At 42.0% G+C, this 18,434-nt stretch overlaps 1 protein-coding gene across 2 annotated transcripts; it reads left to right on the forward strand.

Annotated features, from left to right (window-relative positions):
* The first annotated feature begins 11,083 nt into the window (after nucleotides 1-11,083).
* Nucleotides 11,084-18,193, forward strand: SEC11C (SEC11 homolog C, signal peptidase complex subunit). 2 transcript variants are annotated; one of them, XM_055790663.1, is made up of 6 exons: nucleotides 11,084-11,657; nucleotides 13,325-13,434; nucleotides 14,552-14,701; nucleotides 16,853-16,972; nucleotides 17,505-17,562; nucleotides 17,981-18,193. In XM_055790663.1, exons 1-6 carry the CDS (start codon nucleotides 11,223-11,225, stop codon nucleotides 18,032-18,034), a joined length of 927 nt encoding a protein of 308 aa, XP_055646638.1. In that variant the 5' UTR covers nucleotides 11,084-11,222; the 3' UTR covers nucleotides 18,035-18,193. The 2 variants fall into 2 exon arrangements, with proteins under 2 accessions (XP_055646638.1, XP_055646639.1); XM_055790664.1 differs by lacking the exon at nucleotides 11,084-11,657 and adding an exon at nucleotides 11,718-11,937.
* The last annotated feature ends 241 nt before the right edge of the window (nucleotides 18,194-18,434 follow it).

The following is an 18,434-nucleotide window of genomic DNA, read 5'->3' on the forward strand; positions in this document are numbered from 1 at the left end:
TTGCTCTCCTCCACTGCTGTAGGGTGTTTTGAAAAGACCTGGTAAAGCAAGGCATTGGAGATGACCCAGATTCATCTGGAAAATGAACTGGAGGCACTACAGTTTTCTTCTCTGACCCCCGGGTTTCTACTCAGAAGGAAAAGATGTATTTGAAGCAGTAATGTGACTATTAGCAAAATAATCTTAGCATTGTATCCTTCACAGATATGTCCCCTAATGCAATTTGGCAGGAGCCTTTATGCAGTTCATTTATTTTATATTCTCAGATTCTCCTATTTTGTATTCAATGATTCTAATATGATGTTGGGGATATGGATGCACTGTATTTTAAGTATTGATCTCTCTGAGTCCGTCCACCACTTGGCTAACACTGCCATAGCTCTCTGTGCCACATTAATGTTGAAGGTCAAGTACAACAATATTTCCTGGTTTAAGTGACTGTCACTTTCTCAGTTAAAATGCAGAGCAGTCCCTGGTGAATGCAATCAGGCTGTAATTGGAGGAGCTACTGTCTCCAAATATGACTTGGTCATTACATTTACATACTGTTGCTGTTAGCAAAATGAGCAGAGACCTTTATATGCAGAGAACCATCTCATCATCAAGCAGCACCAGCATTGCTCTGGATGGTTTACCTTACTGAGATGTTTCTCACACCCACTCATGATGGGCTCCGCTCATGTAATGCCCAGCACTTTCCAAACGCTCATGAAAGTCAAGGCACAAGCACCCAATAGCACAGCATATTGCCAGAGCCCAAATTCGTCTCCACTGAACTCAGTGACCAGGGGCCAGGCTGTCTTATATGGTGCTATGACTGATACCTTCAAGTGCCATCACATATATAATTTCTTTTTTGTTTTCCTAAGCAGTGTTTCAGCCTCAGTTCTTCAGTACAGGTTAAGCAAATAGTTAACAAATATCATTTCCAGCCAGCTCAGCTGCTGATGTAACAATGCTCATCTTCCCAGGTAATACAGTTACAGATAGAGAAGAGATCACAGAAAAATCATAAATAGTGCAAGACACTGAGGTAACAAGAAATTAAGAGCTGCAGATAAACTTTGGGGGGGAAAAATCAGAACCGTTTAGGAATTAAAATGTGTTGGGAAGACACAGAAGCGACATGACCTTTCCTCCACAGAGAAATTACTGTTAGCCTCTACGCTTTCCAGCACTTTACAGATGTGGCACTCTTACAGATGTGGCACTCAACAGAGTCATACCTCAATCTGGAAACACACAGAGGTTTTTAAGGTGTTCCTGTGCTCCCTCATCATCTTCACCCCTGCTTTCCCATGTTCACTTCACCTGAGTTAAGGCTGAGGGAGGTGGCTTTATGAGAGCTCACAGACCCTTCCAGAGGCAGTTTCACTTAGGCCAGAACATTTTATAAAGATGTTAGATTCAGCTGTGCTAAAAGTGAACTGACAACAGGCCAAGAAGGCAGCAGCAGAGCTCTTGATTTAACCACAGATCAAGTCTGTCTCTTTGCAACCATACGGAGTTACCTCTGGGCTCTGGGGGAGATGACAGCAAATACTGCACAGCACCAGGTCCCTGTTACAAAGAAGACACCAGCACATCAATGCCTGTGTGCATAGCCAACAGAAACATTAACCTTTATTGTTAATGCTTACTACAAACCCCCAAGACAGTGTATTTTCCTGCTTCACAGGAGATTCGTCAGGTATTACTATGACTATTGTGATTAATTAAAAAGTGGTAATCTGAGCATGCACTCAAATAAATGGCAGGTGTTTCATTCAGCGTTGCTCTGCAGAGTCCCTTCTCATGCCAGGTGTGGCAGCAGGGACTCTCTGGAGCGGTATCTTCGCAAATGCTCTGGGAGATGTGGTCATGTCTTGCCATGGCCTGCAGCCTTGGGGACAGGGCAGAGGTGGCTTGAGGCTGTCTGGCAGCACCAGCGGAGCTCGGCATGCCCTTCCCATCTGAGCCACAGGGCAGGTGAGCTGCCATGGGAAAGGTGGGAGCTGGAGGGGCACAGAGGAGGGCACTGGCACACCAGCTGCTGCTGCTGGAAGAGGTGGGGAGCAAACAGTACTGCCAAATACTACTACTGTCCCCAAAGTATCTGCCCTCGTGCCCACCCCTGCTGCTGCCTGGGCAGCAGTCTGTGGGCACTGGGAAGCAAAGCAAAGGCAAGGTTGGTGGCAGGGACATTTGGATCCCACTGCAGCAGTTGGTGCCCTTGACCTTTGCGAAGTCAACGCTGACAGGAGGGCATCAACCACTTGCAGGGCAAGACAAAGCAGCAAAGGGTCTAAACCCCAAATGCAGCCAGCACCAGAGCCCAGGGGTAGCACCGTGCTATGGCAGGAAGTGAAGAGGCAGAAGGCTGCAGCAGTGCCTTCAGGTCAGCCCCTGCATGGTGCTGTGGCTGTCCTAAACTTGCCCCAGTGCTGTGGGTCTGTTCAGATGGCTTAAGGAGGAGGAGATGGGTTGTTCCCCACTTTCAAAGGAGAGCAGATCCACAGAATGATGAGAAATCATGGACTTGAAAGATACAAATGAGGCAACTTTAGGATGAACTGTGTCAGGTATTTCCAACAGAGGCTGGTTTTGCTGTGATCATAAGCCCATCAGCCACAACACAAATGCTCTGCATCACACAGAAAAAGCGAGTAGTGCACAAGGGAATCTGCACGCAGCTCCCATAACACACCTTCCACCTTAAAGAGGACTGTATTGGAGCAACACTGGAGCCTGGAAGCTGATGAAAGACCTGCTCTTGACTTAGCATCAGGACCCCCTATAAATACCATACTGTGTAACTTGACTGAGAGGTGGCAGGACAGTGGAGTTGGACGTTTGGCAGTTACAGCTCAGGTACCATGCCATGCCTGCTGGAAGTCTATGTCTCTCCACCAGCCTCTGGACTATGAGGCTGTGCTGCTGGGTATGTGGGGCCACATGCTGCGGGGGACAGCTGAAGGGACAGACAGGTTTTGCATAAGTGTTCTGCAGGAAACCTACCAGCACAGACAACGGTATTGCCACTGGGGCATTGCTTCTGTACTGTCTCTTGACGTAATGCAGCTTTGAGAATCTGATTATGCCCCAACACTGTGTCTGTGGGCTAATACAAGGCATGACAAGAGGAAAGAACAAAATAAGTGACAATTAAGCCAGTCACCAGAGCTGAGAACCTTTGGGAAGGAGGCTGGGTAAAACCTTTCTGAGGCTGGTGAACTTTATGGACACTCCCCATCACGGAGAATGCAGAAAGCATTTCAGAGCATTTCAGATTCAAGCTAAGCTGGTTTTAGGCAAAAGCTTTAGCAGTTTTTACAGAAAAAAGAAACAAAAAATCCCGTAAGCCATGTTCAGTGTTCTCCCCCAGCAAAAAGCAAAACCTAACACATTACACACATTTTTAGTTCACCGAGAGATTGCTCTTGAATAAGGATTAAATATTTCCTTTTGTTAGAATTTTTTTAAAACCTTTTTAGGTTCCCCTCATTTACTTTTGGACACTTTTAAAAATTAAACATTTTTTTCACTTAGAAAAGCCCAAACATTTTTTTCAAGTTGTTTCTGATTTTTTTTTCTATTCCTTGGGGGAAGGGGAAGGAAAAAAACCATTATTTGCTAAATTCAGTTGAACCTTCAGATAATTTGATCCCTCCCTCCTCTTACCCTTTTCTCCCCCCCAAAAAAAGAAATTATTTTCACAGGTAAACTACTCCCTAAAACAAACCTACTTATCTGTAATCAAATTAGCTATCCAGATACTGGGTTGCAGAGCAGACTAAAAATATTGACTCATACACTCAGAAATACAATCCTCCAAAATGACGTTCTGGTTGAAAACTGTGCCTATGAATAGATCCTTGCCAGCTACCAAGACAGATAATAAGATTCATAAGAGAAGTTACACAAGACACACATGCTTTAAAGCAGTGGGCTTCAAAGTGGGGTGTGCACATGCATTGGGGTGCAGGAAGAAAGTGGTTTTTGTATCATTAAAAAATAAAATGAAATTAAATGAAATATTTTTAAAACTAATGTTTATTTCACATCTGTCTTTTTTCTTTGGTGCATATTTTATAATGTGCATAATATATTAGCACAGTAGTACATTTATGTAATTTATAAATATACAGATATTGGGGGTGCATGGTCAAAAAATTTGTACTGATAGAGGTGTGTCATCAGAAATGTTTGGAGAACACTGCTGTAAAGAAACATGTCTCCTGGCACTATAACATGAGACAAAAACCCTTTTATTGTGGACAATGGCAAGCCTGTTTTTGCAGAAAATACTTCTAGGTTAGGGACTGCCACTAGCAATGCAGAGGGGACACCAGGAGCCCTTTCCATTGGCAGCCTCAGTAACCACAGCAAGGCAGAAGCTGCACTGAGGGAAAAACCCATCACACCCCAAGGACAAGCACCAGATCCCACTTTGGGAATCACCCTCAGAAGGCATTAAGTATTTGCACTTGCTCTCAGCATACTCTGGATAAGGAAATGGTGCTTTTGAGACTGCTCAGAGAACACAGAGACCCCTTCCTTGGCTGCAGACAGAGCAGATGTAGGCAGCAGCTCCTTCCTCAGCCACCCCTCCAGGGGAAGGTGCCATCTGCCATAGCCTGCCCCAAAGGGGAGAGGAGTTCTGAAATCCTATTTCCAAAGGAATCCTTGCTGAGATGTTTTAAATTATAAACTCTTGCTGTCCAGCTAACACCCTTAAAGCAAAGAAAGGCATTTTATTGAGATAAAAGCAGGTACATTTGAATGAAATACTTAACCAAAATAAAGACACAATGGCAAAATAAGAATCCTGGTTGGAGGCATGCACTGAAAGCAATAGATAAATTAAAGCCTCCACGAAGCCCCAGGGAAATGTCTGTGCTTGGATTTTCAGTGACTGAAAGAAAAGCCTCTCAAAAGAGTGAGACTTAAGCCACAAAGGCCCACTAATAACCCCAAACATGAAGGCCTGCATTTCCGCAGTGACAAGTTGATCTGCAGGTCTTGTCTGTTGGGTGCCCAATTTTAAGGAACCTTAATGGAATTTCAAAGGCCACGCATGCAGTATTGGCTAAGACTACTTGGTGTGTGGTCTAACAGGAGTAGCTGAAACTACTTCCAAAGCCCACTTTTAAGAGCAAAGGTGTGTACTTGGGTTCATATTCCACTGTACTGTTTTTCACCCACCAAAAAAGCAACCCTTCAGCAGATCAGTGGATATTGTGTGTGTGAAAATGAATGAGACTGAAGTGCTGAAAATAAAGCAGCCAGATGTAAACCACACAAGGAGGAAAGAGGTAACTGAGATTCCCTGCTGGCTGCTGCAGGAGAGCTGTTAGCATTCCTGTCTTTGTCAGAAAGGTGATTTCATGCAGAAGGAGGCACCTGAGTCAAGGTTACATTCCCTCAGCTTTGTGGCTCAGAAAATGGTATGATGTTCAGAGATTTATTTTTCTGAGAAACTGAAGAGACAGGGTGAAAATGTGGAGGAACAAGATCTGAAGACAGGGACACCTGGTCATCCAGTTCCTCTGGCAACAAACTAAAAGTAACGGGAGGAAGTATTAGGATCATGATCCTGCTTACGGACACAGTAAAAGAAAATCAAACCGAGGCCGGCCAAGAAGTATTGCCTACTGTGTGCACATGTGCCACTGTTGCTTCCAAAGCAATGGGTTCAAAGGAGATCTGTTTAGTGACTACCCAAGTTGCCTGTTGACATTCATACTTCACTCTTTCCTCTGAAATACATCCCTTCTCTGACACATCTTTTCCCTTTCAATGCTATTTCTTGGCAGAAACAGCAGAAGCTTCTTTCAGAGCAAAGGAGGCTGCTTTCCACTTACTTGCACTCAGATGCAATTACTTATACGGGCAGCTTAGTGCTCCAAGTATTAGAAGAATCCAGAAGAGAGCGTGGTATTGGTGTAAGTGGCATCCCGTTGCTTCTGGACAGCACTGTGCATTACTGGCTGCTCTAACAGCCTGTTGATCAACAGGAACAGGAAGCAGAATAGTTCCAAATGTATTTGGAAAAAAAAGAGTGCACACTGGGGAAGTCAGTTATTGCATGTCTTCTGTGCTTTACTCTGAGTGGCTGCAAATGGACTTCTATAGCTTTCTCTGTTAACCTACATTTTTCAGCTCAGGTGCAAGGTGTTAAGTTATTTGCCCGTGACCAATCTCTTTGAAAACAAAGAGCTGTAATTCAAATATTATACAGACAGGTAGCACTAACACCTGGATGTTTGCAAAGGTCTGGCAAATCAGCCAGAATGTCAAGAGCTACATTTTTCTGTGTACTAAAAAATTAGCATAATTTTCTAGCTGCAGAGCTCCAAAAGATTTACTGTACAAATATTGAAGTCAAACATCCCAAGTATGGGAAGATTTCAAAATACATGTACCCTTTAATAATCTAAATCATCCAGATGGTAAAATACCAAAAGCTACCAACAGAAGTGTGGGTGACTCCTAGCATCTGTGGAAAAGAAAGAAAAGCACATTCCTAATATGTTTCCCTTGACTCACCAAGAAAAATGGACTAGTAAAAGTGTTTTCTGGACTTTGGAACTCTAATCAATAGCAAACTGACAGGCAAAGATACTACTGTCTCAGAATTAACTGTGCATTTGTGCCTTGGATGAAAGATGTCACATCTCTGTGAACAAAAAACTAAGCAACTTCAATCCTGCCGAGTCTCCACCCAAAGTTGCTTTCTTGCTTTTCTAAATTCTCCATACATTACCTTTGCTTTCTCCCTCCGCTTGTTACAAAACTAGATTCCATCATCCGAACTTCCACCTTTAATCCTCTCCATCAGGAATGACTGCAAGAAACTGTTCTAACACTGCCCAGTCTTTGTCATTTAGTTTCTCTTAGATACTGCCATCTCCCCGACAGATGGCTTGTCTTTCAGCTCCAAAAGTAATGTATTCCTTCCTTCACAACAGGCAAAAATAATTTTCTGCCTGTTTTGTGAATTAAAGCACTACCTACAAATAATACTCAGAGACCATTCTCCTATCACAGCCACTTGCCTTCATTCTGTGTATTGCAGCACTGCAATTCTAGTCCAGGATGCGACGGCATCCATTTATTTTCAGCCATTTGCTTTCTGACTTCTTAACTACAGTGAGACTGTACACAGCTGTGTTTGCAGGAAGATGTAGAACAGCACTAGCATCCTCAGTCTTCCTGGCTCCTTTCCATCAATAAAATCCTGCAACAGCCTCAAAATCCTCATGATTTATTCTGGGTTGCAGCAGCCACAAGAGAGCAAGGCATCAGCTAGCCCAAAGGCTTATCAGGTGTACCTTCTTGTACCAGTCCAGTCCATTTTTCATACTGTAGTAGCAATATTTGAGGATTGCAGTGTTTACAGTGGCTGAGCTAGGCCACAATCAGGTATCACAGTACTGCACTGTTCACCTGTTGAACCAGGAAAACCAGTCTGAAACAGTTTATTGGAAGATATGTTAACCCAAACTGCTTCAAACATTACAACCAGTATAAAATAACCTTGCAAACAAGGTTATAGATTTGCTTAGAAGACCTGGACAACAGAAAAGTGTCAAATATTTACTGCTGAATGTAAACATATAATTAAATATGAAGTAAGGTTTAAATCTATTCCACTTCAATAGGAATTTGGGTATGGCACACAACAGTTTGGAACAAAAGCTGGTTTGTTGTGAGGGTTTTTTATATTAAGGCAAATATAATATTCTGCATTAATATGATTAATTCTTTTAATAACCAAACTGAAACGTACATCTATAACCACAAGAAATAACATAAAGGTTTCATTTCAATGGCAAAGTAAATTTAACAGATTTAATTGTCAGATTGTTTATGATTGCTTATGAGTTACTGGTCTAAACTCAGTTCTGCTACCCTAGGATAAATTAGTGGCATATTCAATGAGGTTTTTAGATTTGTTCCAGGTACTATTATTTCTGGTGTAAATGAGAGTTTGGCCTCTTTGCCTTGAAATGCACAGTTTTATGGAAGCCAAATGCCATCAGACAATGGGTGGCTTATGTGTTACATATTTTAATTAGCTTTGTGGTCATCATTTCCTAGTTGTATAACTACCAGACATGTGGGAAATGCATTAATGGTACCAGTCAGCCATTGAAAAGCAGGATTTAGCTAGCACTGAAAAGGTTTACAGGCTCATGAACGGGCATGGATTCTCAATCATCATCACAGTATGTATCTAACAACAATACAGATGCAACTGGCACTTTATTCTTCATGAAGAGACTCCTTTGAATCAGAAGAACTTGTGAGACACTGAGTTCTTTTAAGAGAATCCACAATTAGCTGTTCTTAGAGGAGCAAATGAAAAATAAAAGACCTGAATGACTACTTACAGTAACAGCTCTCACATATGTGTCATGGGCAGAAGGTAACTAACAGGTACTTGGACTTTTCCTACAGCTCCACTGAACTATTACCTTTATCATTCCTTTTCTGTCTTCTATGGACACCTTCGTACACTCTGCAAAAGGACTCAATATGTCATAGTGTTACAGATTTGCTAATGGTTAGAATTAATTAACTTTATTTGATTTTATAAAATAATTTTAATAGAAATATAGAGGAATAAGAAATATATTTTAATGAAACTAGTAGTTGCACAACACAAGTTGCTATGAAATCCGCTGTACAGCCCTGTACCAAAGCCAAGAACTGAGAGCAACCAAATGAAACAACTTGTAGTTACCTGCCAAGAAATCGTGAACTTTAATAAGTGATATAAAGAAATTGTATGGAATAAGGACAATAAGTTAAGTGTAAATATATTTACTCAAAGAATGTAGGTATAGTAATTAGGTCATGTAACCATAGTTTGAAAGAAATAATTAATGAAATAACTAATGAAAGAAGGAGTCTGTATCTCTAACTTTCTCTAACAAGGGGCCTGTTTATAAGTTATCTAGAGGGAGCGACTAAAAGAAACAAGAAGAAACAGATGGTCGACAAGGACATAAATTAGCTCAGACCGATAAGAACACTGCAAACTTGCAAGACCATCACATACCAGGCAAAAGGTGAAAAGTACACCATGAGGAAGACCTACGGCCTTCCTCCCAAAGACCCCTGCCCACAATTTTTGGAAGAATTTGCGCAGGCGCGAAGGACTGATAAGCTGATTAACATATGAAGCGAGAGTATGTTAATGATTTTCGGGAAATACTATGTTTATGCATTAATACTTAATGAATATGTATGAATAAGTTCTATATGAGGTGTATGATTTTGAAGCTTGGTGTGCATTGATCGTAAGAGGACTCACTCACGCACCCGGCCGTCAATAAAGAACTGTCTGCTTATCTACATCATATTGGTGTTGATAAGTTTTTCATTCCGAGATTTTGGTAACAATAGAAGCTACATGAAAAACAATATGTGGCTCCAGATTTTGTGGCTAACAAGTCACCCCAAAGAGATTGTGATTTGTTAGTCTCCCTTATAGTGCCTGTACTTTCTGATCATTTTGTCCCAATCACCATTTTAATCTTTGTCATTTTTTAAAGAAAATGGTAAGCAGATTTATCCACAAAAGAGAAAACTTCTGTTTGGTTTTTTTATTCTAAGTAACACTGTATGAAAAAATCTAGTCCAGGGCAATTGCAGAAAGCCTTTTGCTGGGCAAGAATCTATCAAACATTTCAGTGGTCAGATCCCACTCTTAAAAGAATAGATAACTTTGTTCACCACCTTTTCAATTAAAATCTTAATTACACAAAGAAAATTCAGAAATCTTCTAGCCACCTTTGAGTTTGCTCTTGTGTATTTTCCTTCTCCACTTAGTAATTACTTCTGAATATTACATCTACTCAAAGAAGGATAATGGCAAGTCATATCATGTATTTTGTTGTGGCTCCAGGGACATGCATCATCCATGTTGTGTGGTAATGCTGAGGTTCCTAGTTTGAAAGGACAGCTGACTCAGGCTAAGCAGATGAGGCAGCCAGGTAATGCTATCTACAGAACCATCAGGACAAGTGCGCTTTGGCTGCAGCATGCTGCCAAAGTTTGGGCAGACGAAAATCACCTGGGTGACATAGGACTGTTGGGTGCAGCTGCTATGATCCACTGCTGCCAAGGGCTCTTGCTGACCACTGTCCCCATGACCCACAACCAGTGCCTTGTCCAGGCTGCTTTTGAGTATCTCCAAGGAGACTCCACAAACTCCTCAGGAACCTGTTCCAGTGTTTGACCACCCCTACAGTAAGAAAGGTTTTCCTTATGTTTAAATGGAATTTGCTGTGTTTCAGTTTGTGCCTATTGCCTCCCACCTCGTCACTGGGTACCAGCAAGAAGAGTTTGGCTCTTTGTTTACTCTGTCCCATCAGGTACCTGTATACACTGCTAAGATCCCGCTGGAGCCTGAGGATGAACAACCTCAGCCCTCTCAGCCTCTCCTCTTCAGATTTCCTCATATAATCTATAATAGGCACCCTGGGGACATGGTTTAACACAGAACATCAACTTCAGTATCATTTTATCTTTTGAGTATTTAAAGGATATCATAGAAAACTAACCTTAAATCATGTAAACCTAGAGGAACTCCTGTGTAGTAAGTAAATGAATACTGGTGTCACTGAAAGAATAATCAGGTGAGATGATCTTATCGAGGTAATGCCTAGCTAGCATCCTTGGAGCTTTTTTCCAGTGTCCATTTGCTGTTTCTGTCCACGATGCCATTACACATTCCTCTGTGATCTAATGCCAGTTCTGCCATTGCTAGTCACTCTTTTCCAAGCATTTGCTAACAGAAAGTCTGGAGCAATTACTGGCAAACTGAGTAAACAACTTTCCAATGCTCCTTCAGACAAACTATTTGCTTCCATTTACCTTGGCAGCACTTCCTTGCATTCTTCTTCCACTGTCATTCCCAGTCTTCATGAGCTAATTCTGAACTTGGTGAAAACCTCACTTAGTTTGGTTTACGTAATTCCCAGGGAATCACGAAGCTCTGTGCAATGACCCGCACTGATGTGGTGGGTTGCTGCTTCAGGCTTAGGCCATCACTGAAATGCAGAACTGGAAGAGCCTTCCAGAATTGCCTGGTCAGCCCTTCTGCATGGGAAGCGGTTAACTCCCACAGACATCGGTCTGTCTGTGGCAAGGAACTGCCTTTGGGAGATCATGCAGTTTAACAACGCCTCCTCTCCGCGATCCCCATCTTTTTAATCTGCAAATACTTTTACATGGATTCGTTGACAATCCAGTTCAGTGTGGAGTCACACAGTTTTGACGACTGCGATGCCTCTCGCGGCCAGCGAGGCGGGCCACTGTCCCCTGTTCCCGGGGCCTCCTACGCGGCCGGGCGCTCCGCACCGCCCCGCCCGCTCCCTTCGGCCACCGCCTCAGCGCGCGCCGCCTGCCCGCCAATGGACTGTGCACACGCAGCGCAGCCGCGCGGAGCGCCCCGGCAGCCGGCAGGTGCGGGAGGCTACCGCCGCCGCGGGCCGTTGCCGCCGCCCGGCTGCGCCACAGAGGCGTTCGGCTCCTTCCGCCGCCTCACCCCCGCCAGGCTTCACCGTCCGCCGAGAGGTCCCTCGGGCCGCGAACCGCCAGGCACCCCGGGGCCGGAGGCCGGAGGCCGGGGACGGGGGGCCTCGGCGCCAGGGGCCGCCGCCGCGGTGCGTGTCGGGAAGCGTAGTTCCGGTGGCGGCCGCGGCCGCGGTTGGGGCGGGGGCGGAGGGAGACTACGACTTCCGGGGGGCCGAGCGCGCGCCCGCGCCGCCCGTAACTGCGGCCAGCGGCCCCGCCGGGCTCCGGGCTGCCAGCGCCTGTCAGCGCGCCCCTGCGGAGGAGAGCCCGGGAGGGCGCCGCTAGCGTCCCGCCGCCGGCCGGGAGCGGCCCCGCCGGGGCCCCGCCATGGACCTCTTCGGGGACCTCCGGCGCATGAACAAGCGGCAGGTACCGGCCGGGCTGCGCCGGGCCCGGGGCGAGGGCCGGGCCGGGCCGTGGAGGCCTCTCGGCGGTGCCAGGGGTCGGGGTCGGCGCAGGCTGGGGCGGGCCGGGGCCGTGCGGCCCGGCGGGGTGGCTGTCCGCGGCCGTTCCGCTAGTGCTGCCGACGGAAGGCCCGTGGGGCCGGGCCGCGGCCGGGCTCCCGTCTGGACCTGCCCTGCGCCCCGCGGCGGGGTCCCGGTGTTTGGCGGCAGCCACCGGGGCCGGGGGGCTGCGGCTGGCCGGGGGGGGGCTTCCAGGCCTTGGGCTTGCAGCTGAGAAATTGCATTTTCACGTTCCTGTCAGTACTCGGCTTCATTTTGGAGAGACGGCATGTGGAAGCGCATGGGTGTGTTTGAACTGCCGGAGTTCCAGATGGGTGGCTTTGTTTTATCTTTACTGTGTGATTAAGCAGGTACCTCCCTGGAAGGGTCAATGTGACAAATCCACCTTCTGACTTTTAGGCTGTGAAAGCTACGTGGTTTGTTTTTCTTTAGTATCTCAATCATTTTAAAACCCAGCAATTTCAGAGCAGATTTTGAAGCTTGACCAATGCTAAGTTAAGGGGGTCACATATGTGAAAATCCCAGCATGTGTGTTTTCAAACTAGGACAATGGTCTGGGAATTTCTGGTTCCATATTTTACATCAGCAAGCCGCATGGTAAGTGGGGACAGACAGGGTCGTTTCCTGCCGGTATCTTCATGTGTTACCAAAAAGGAAAAAAAAAAAAAAAGGGAAGTAGTGTGGAGAAAGTGTAACCACTGCTGTAATGCCTGTCAAAGCGGTAGAATTTGGGACAGGTGGAAAATCTTTTATTGAGTTGATGACGTAAGAAATTTCTGTCTGACAATAGCAGGGAATGATCCCTTGTCATCTCTCTTCTGCTCCCACACCTTTTCTTTTTAACAAAAAATAACTGTTCACACTACAAAGGCAGCAATTACTGATTTTACAGTATTTCTTACGTGTGTTTTGAATACTTAAGAGCTTGGGTAGGAGTCAGGGATGTATGATCAAAATAGATTTGATCATTTGCCTTTTAGCTTCCTGTATTTTATAAGTCTTTGCTAGTGAGTTCACCAGCTCCTAGCACTAACAAATGGGAATGGGAATATTGCACAGGCAGAATAAGCCAAGATTGAGGTGCACAATGGTTTAAATCTTTATGCTGCAGTACAGTTGGATTGCCAATACAGCAATCTGTTCCATGAGGCTTCTTTTGGAATGTGATTTTAGCATAAAAGTCCACGTGCCTGTATTGTGATTCACTGGTGCTTATGGGTTGAAATTCTATATTGTGCTTCTAAATACAACGCAGTAACTTTTAAAAAACTCTTTTTTCTTGTTCCATATAGCTGTATTACCAAGTCTTAAATTTTGCTATGATAGTGTCTTCTGCCCTTATGATATGGAAAGGTCTGATCGTCATTACTGGAAGCGAAAGCCCTATTGTTGTGGTGCTCAGGTAAGTCAACGTAAAGGCCTTTTTGTCAAAGTCTGAATATTGTTTGTTCTTTGTCTCTTGCCCTTCCCTCTTGGATAGATTTAGAGTTTGAAATCTCACCTACTTAAAGAAGTACTCAAACAGTTATTTTTCTTCTAACTCTGTTTTTGGACACTTAGCAAAGGCTGCTTTTGTAATTGCAGTCTAGTTGTCATGGAAGTTTGCAGAAGTGGTAGGCATGTGAAACCTTTGAAAACCTAGGCTCGTTCACTTATTTGGTAGATAAACTAGTCAAGGCTACGTATATATATATTGCTACCTAGGGATAGTAATCCCTGGATAGGTGTTAGGATTCCAAAAAATTAATACTGTTTTAATAGAAATACATGTAATCCTATGAAGCTTCTGTTGTCTTCTGAAGAAAATGCATAAATGTGTTGCACTTCTTGAAGCCATTGAACACTTTATGGTCTATTTGTTAATTTATTTGGGTTTTTTTACCATGTGTATATTTATTTTAAAATTATATTACAGTAAAACTTCTGTGAGCTTGACATGGAGTTAAACGCATGTTCATGGAAGATTCAGCCTTACAGAAATTGAACGTGTGTCAGCAAAGAATGCAGTAAATAACAGTATTTTAATAGGAATTGCCTGTTCATGTTATTAGTTATGATACTAATAGTAAAGATACTATGTCTGGCTTTGAAAGAAGGCATGAATTTTCTCATCATTAATGGTAATCACTGATGTAAGCATAACTCTTGCTCATGTTGATTAAACTTTCCACATACTTTGTGTTGTACTGGAAAACATTTTTTGGCTTTTCACTAATAGATAGTTAACCAGAGTGGCTCATTTTGTTCCTTCTTCATAGCTACAATACTGTTACTTTCCTATGCAGCTTATCTCTTTCTTTCACTGAGGCAGTAAGGAGGTCTTCTACAGGTTGGTTCAGCCTGGGCCTTACTGAGGTTTGCGTTGTGTTAAACGCCTGTGTAGTGTTACTGAATTCGTGAAGCTACAGATTTCCGTTAAAACTGTGAGTTTATCTGCAAGAATGAAATGTTCTTTGTTTTCATGGTTCTTCTTTCATTTACCATAATGTTAATAAACACTCTTTTCTTTCTGTTTGTAGTGGCAGCATGGAACCAGCATTTCACAGGGGAGACCTGTTGTTCTTAACAAATTTCCATGATGACCCAATCAGAGCTGGTGAAATAGTTGTTTTTAAAGTTGAAGGCAGAGACATTCCAATAGTTCACAGAGTAATCAAAGTACACGAAAAGTAATGCAGCTTGGTGTTTTCCTTGTTTCTAAATATAGTTTCCTTCACCATGTATTTCAATTACATTTTAATTTGGTAGTATTTTATGAAAAAGGCTAGTGAGGATATGCTGTGAGATAAAATCATCTCTAGGATGTGATCCACTTTTGTCCCCAGTTCAGTGAGGGACAGGAGTCAGGGTCTCACAGAAGTAGCTCAGGTTCGAAGTAGGTAGACCTATGCCAAAGAGGAGTCCAATAATGCAAACTGTACATGTTATTTTTGCAAAGTACTAGCAGTATGTATGGGAGTAGAGTCCACTTCTGTACTGACTGTTCCAGAATTGGGATTTTGGTTATGAGAAATAACTACTTCTACAAGCAGATCTCTGAAAGAAGGTGAAGATTCAGAATCAGAGCTGTAGATGAAGTCTGACAAGTATGTGATCTTTGTTAATTGAATTTTTCCAGAAACAAGATTTGACTCGCAATGAGAGAAGAGATTCTTACTCTTTTTGTGTCTAGTAGTCACAATACCAACAAAAATTCATGCTGAAAAGCAACAGGTAGATTACTTGGGTTTACTGTTATTGCATATGACTGATATGATAAACAGTTCCTTCTCAAACAAGAGAGGCAACAGTGAAAAGCTAACCTGGAGGTGGCAAGCATTGACATACTTTCTCCTCAGAAGTCCTGGCCGTGAACTGAAGGGGTTTTTTTTTCAGTAATACCTGTTCTTCAGTGGTTTTTTTGAAACAAATATGCATATCTAAGAATTACCTCTTTTTTTTTTTTTCCCCTCTAATACCTAATTTGTCTTCATAACAACTCCTTGTTTCTTGGTATCATTACTTCCAATTAGCAGCTTCTTGAGCAAAATCATTCTGAAGGCTGTAAACTTAATGACTTTATTTAAATGGGAGTGTTGAACCTCTTGCATTCATCAGCTGCACATAATGCCTAATGCTTGAAAGGGAGCAGAACACAGCAGGTTTTCTAATGGATGTTCAAAACACAGTGTAAGACATCTTGTTCGTTTGAAACAGTAGGGAAAGGTTATGATTTGGGCATGTTCAGGGTTTTAAAGCTCTGTTCCTACCAAAAGGACTGAGCCTCCTCAATGATCGGAAAAGGTCAGGACATCAGCTCTGGCTCCAAGGGAGCAGCCTAGCTCCCCAAGCTCTGCAAGCATTCTTCTGTGGTGGGGAGACTGCTGTCTACAGCAGTGTTTCTCTCACCTGGGTTTCTCCATGCAGTCCCCTAAAAACCCCACATAAAGTTTTGTCCGCATTATATTATTTAAAGACTGGTTATGTGTGGTTTTTTTATTTGCCACAATAATAAAAACCAAACATAAGGGAAGTTTTGCCTGGAACTCACTATGTTGTTTAACAATTAATGGGTAAGCTAAAACTGTATTGCAGTGTTAGTGACAAAATACTGAATTTGATGCAGATTTGCAGCTACTTTAGAGGGTCTTCAATATTTATTTCTATAAAAAGAAGGACAAAGCTTGATTTGGGTGTAAATATCATTACTAAAAGTTAAAGAAGTATATAGAACTTAGAGGAAAATTGCCTAAAGCATGTAGTATTATACTGCTTTCTGTCCTAAGGGAAGATTATTTTTTTTTAGGGTAATCTACCTCATCTGAAATTCATGATTTAAATTCAGTTAAATTCATTTTCTAATGTGTGGTGACTTCACAGGGTCTTATTCCACAATTTGGGGGCATGTGACCAAACAAAAAGAGGATAAGTAGAGCAGTATTCAGTATTTCAGAGTTAAATTTCTATTCTGTTGAAAATGCAGAGGGTAGAGTGGTGGGGGTTTTTTCCCCAGATAAGCACATACTGCTTTTGTTGAGGATGTTTAGTGCCTGCTTTGGATGGACAATGTCCCTTTCTTGTCCATTGTGTAATTGCTTGCATCAAATTACAATCTAGGAGTGTTTTAAAAAACACTCATTGTTAAAATCTATTGACTCTGTCAGTAAAATCTGTAACGTTAATGATTTAATGGTGTCTGTTAAATAAGCAGGATAAGCAGGACTGGAAGCAAACATTGTTATCTAATCTTGTAGCACTTTTCATCTTCATTGTGCTTTGTAGATGTTAATTGAAGTTTTTAAATTAAGTGGTATTTAGTTTATCACCTCATTGCCTTCTAGAGAAAATGGGAACATCAAATTTCTGACTAAAGGTGATAACAATGAAGTTGATGATAGAGGCTTGTACAAAGAAGGACAGAATTGGTTAGAGAAGAAAGATGTTGTTGGAAGAGCAAGAGGGTAAGTGATGCAGAATATCTGTGTTCTTTGTAATTAAACAGAAAATGTATAACTTAAATCAGTTTGCTGTTGGTACAGGCTAGGTCTGGTGTGGTATTTTTTAAATTTCTTAAATAGAGTGGTAATTAAAAGAACGTCACCTGGAAAAGTTGCTTTCTGTAGTCAGCTGTAATGTGGAGAGTGGAATTATTTTTCTTAAAAAATGGCACATTTAACATATCATTCACCAGTAAATACAGAAGTAACTAGAAATTACTAGAAAATTATTTCCACATTTCACAGGAACTTTATGCAGGGTTTGACTTTTGACTTTGTCCCCTTCCCCACTTGAAATGGAATCTGTTAAGATTTTCTCAAGTAAGTTGCTTAGATTTTTATCTGAGGAAGAAAAGAATAATCCCATTCAGATATACTTTAGTGACAGGCATAAATGAATGGTTTACGTTAAAATATTTAAGATTGAGTAACATTGAAACATTTCCATGTAATATTTGAGGGTTAACTTTACATTAATCTGTTTTGTCAATTTTAGATTTTTGCCTTATGTTGGTATGGTAACTATAATAATGAATGACTATCCAAAATTTAAGGTATGTATACAGACATTTTAAATGCTTGACTTTAAAACTATAAAATAGCAAGTAAAGATAGTAAGCGTCTTGCAAATGAAAATACATGTTAATAAATTTGTTTCTGTGGTTTGTTAGCTAACATAAAGTGATTTGTGTTTTCTTGCTTATTTTAGCTGGTCTGTTATCCAGTAGAACTTAGCATTTGTAATAATTGGAAAACATTTAATTTATAGGAATTTCATAAGTATACAGTTTGTGATGCCTATTTATGATTAATATGATCAAGTTAAAATATTCCTGTAATTGTATAGGAACACAACTCTAATTGTGTACTCATCTAGAAGGTGTAATGTTGGAGAGAGCATACTTTGAACAATTTGTAATTTGAGAGCTGCTGTGAAGGGAAATTATAATCAGTCTTTATTTTCTTTTGCAGTACGCTCTTCTGGCAGTAATGGGAGCATATGTACTGCTGAAACGTGAATCCTAAAAAAAAAAAAAAAAATAATTTTTCCGAGAGAATAGTACAAAGTTAAATATACGGGAGGGAAAAAACGTAATATATTTCAGATGTTTTCATTTCTGTACACAGTTATAAAACCGAACAAGCTTTTGTCTGTCTAAATAAACTGCACAACTAATGACTGAAGCTTTTGGCTGTTACTTAATTGTGAAGTGTCATATTTTCTATTCTATCTTAGATCCATGCTGCTTTCAGTTAGCCTTTTGCTTGCATGGAAGATGCTGACTGTCACGTGCTAAAGCAGCTTATGGCACTCCTTGATATGCTGTGTTGTTTTTCTTAAGTGGTACTGCGTCTGAACCCACTCCCTCTCTCCTGTTTGTTTATATTTTTTTTCTTGATCATCTCTGTCAGCACCCTCCCTTTT

Source organism: Falco peregrinus, chromosome Z (genome assembly GCF_023634155.1).
Source record: "Falco peregrinus isolate bFalPer1 chromosome Z, bFalPer1.pri, whole genome shotgun sequence".
NCBI classification, from domain to species: Eukaryota; Metazoa; Chordata; class Aves; order Falconiformes; family Falconidae; genus Falco; species Falco peregrinus.

What these genes read in the sequence shown, in the direction of transcription:
- SEC11C (XM_055790663.1), top strand. Translation starts at nt 11,223, where the DNA reads ATGGATTCGTTGACAATCCAGTTCAGTGTGGAGTCACACAGTTTTGAC. An exon ending in GTTGTTGGAAGAGCAAGAGG is followed by an intron (nt 16,973 to 17,504) that starts GTAAGTGATGCA and finishes TGTCAATTTTAG; the next exon opens with ATTTTTGCCTTATGTTGGTA. An exon ending in ATGACTATCCAAAATTTAAG is followed by an intron (nt 17,563 to 17,980) that starts GTATGTATACAG and finishes TTTCTTTTGCAG; the next exon opens with TACGCTCTTCTGGCAGTAAT.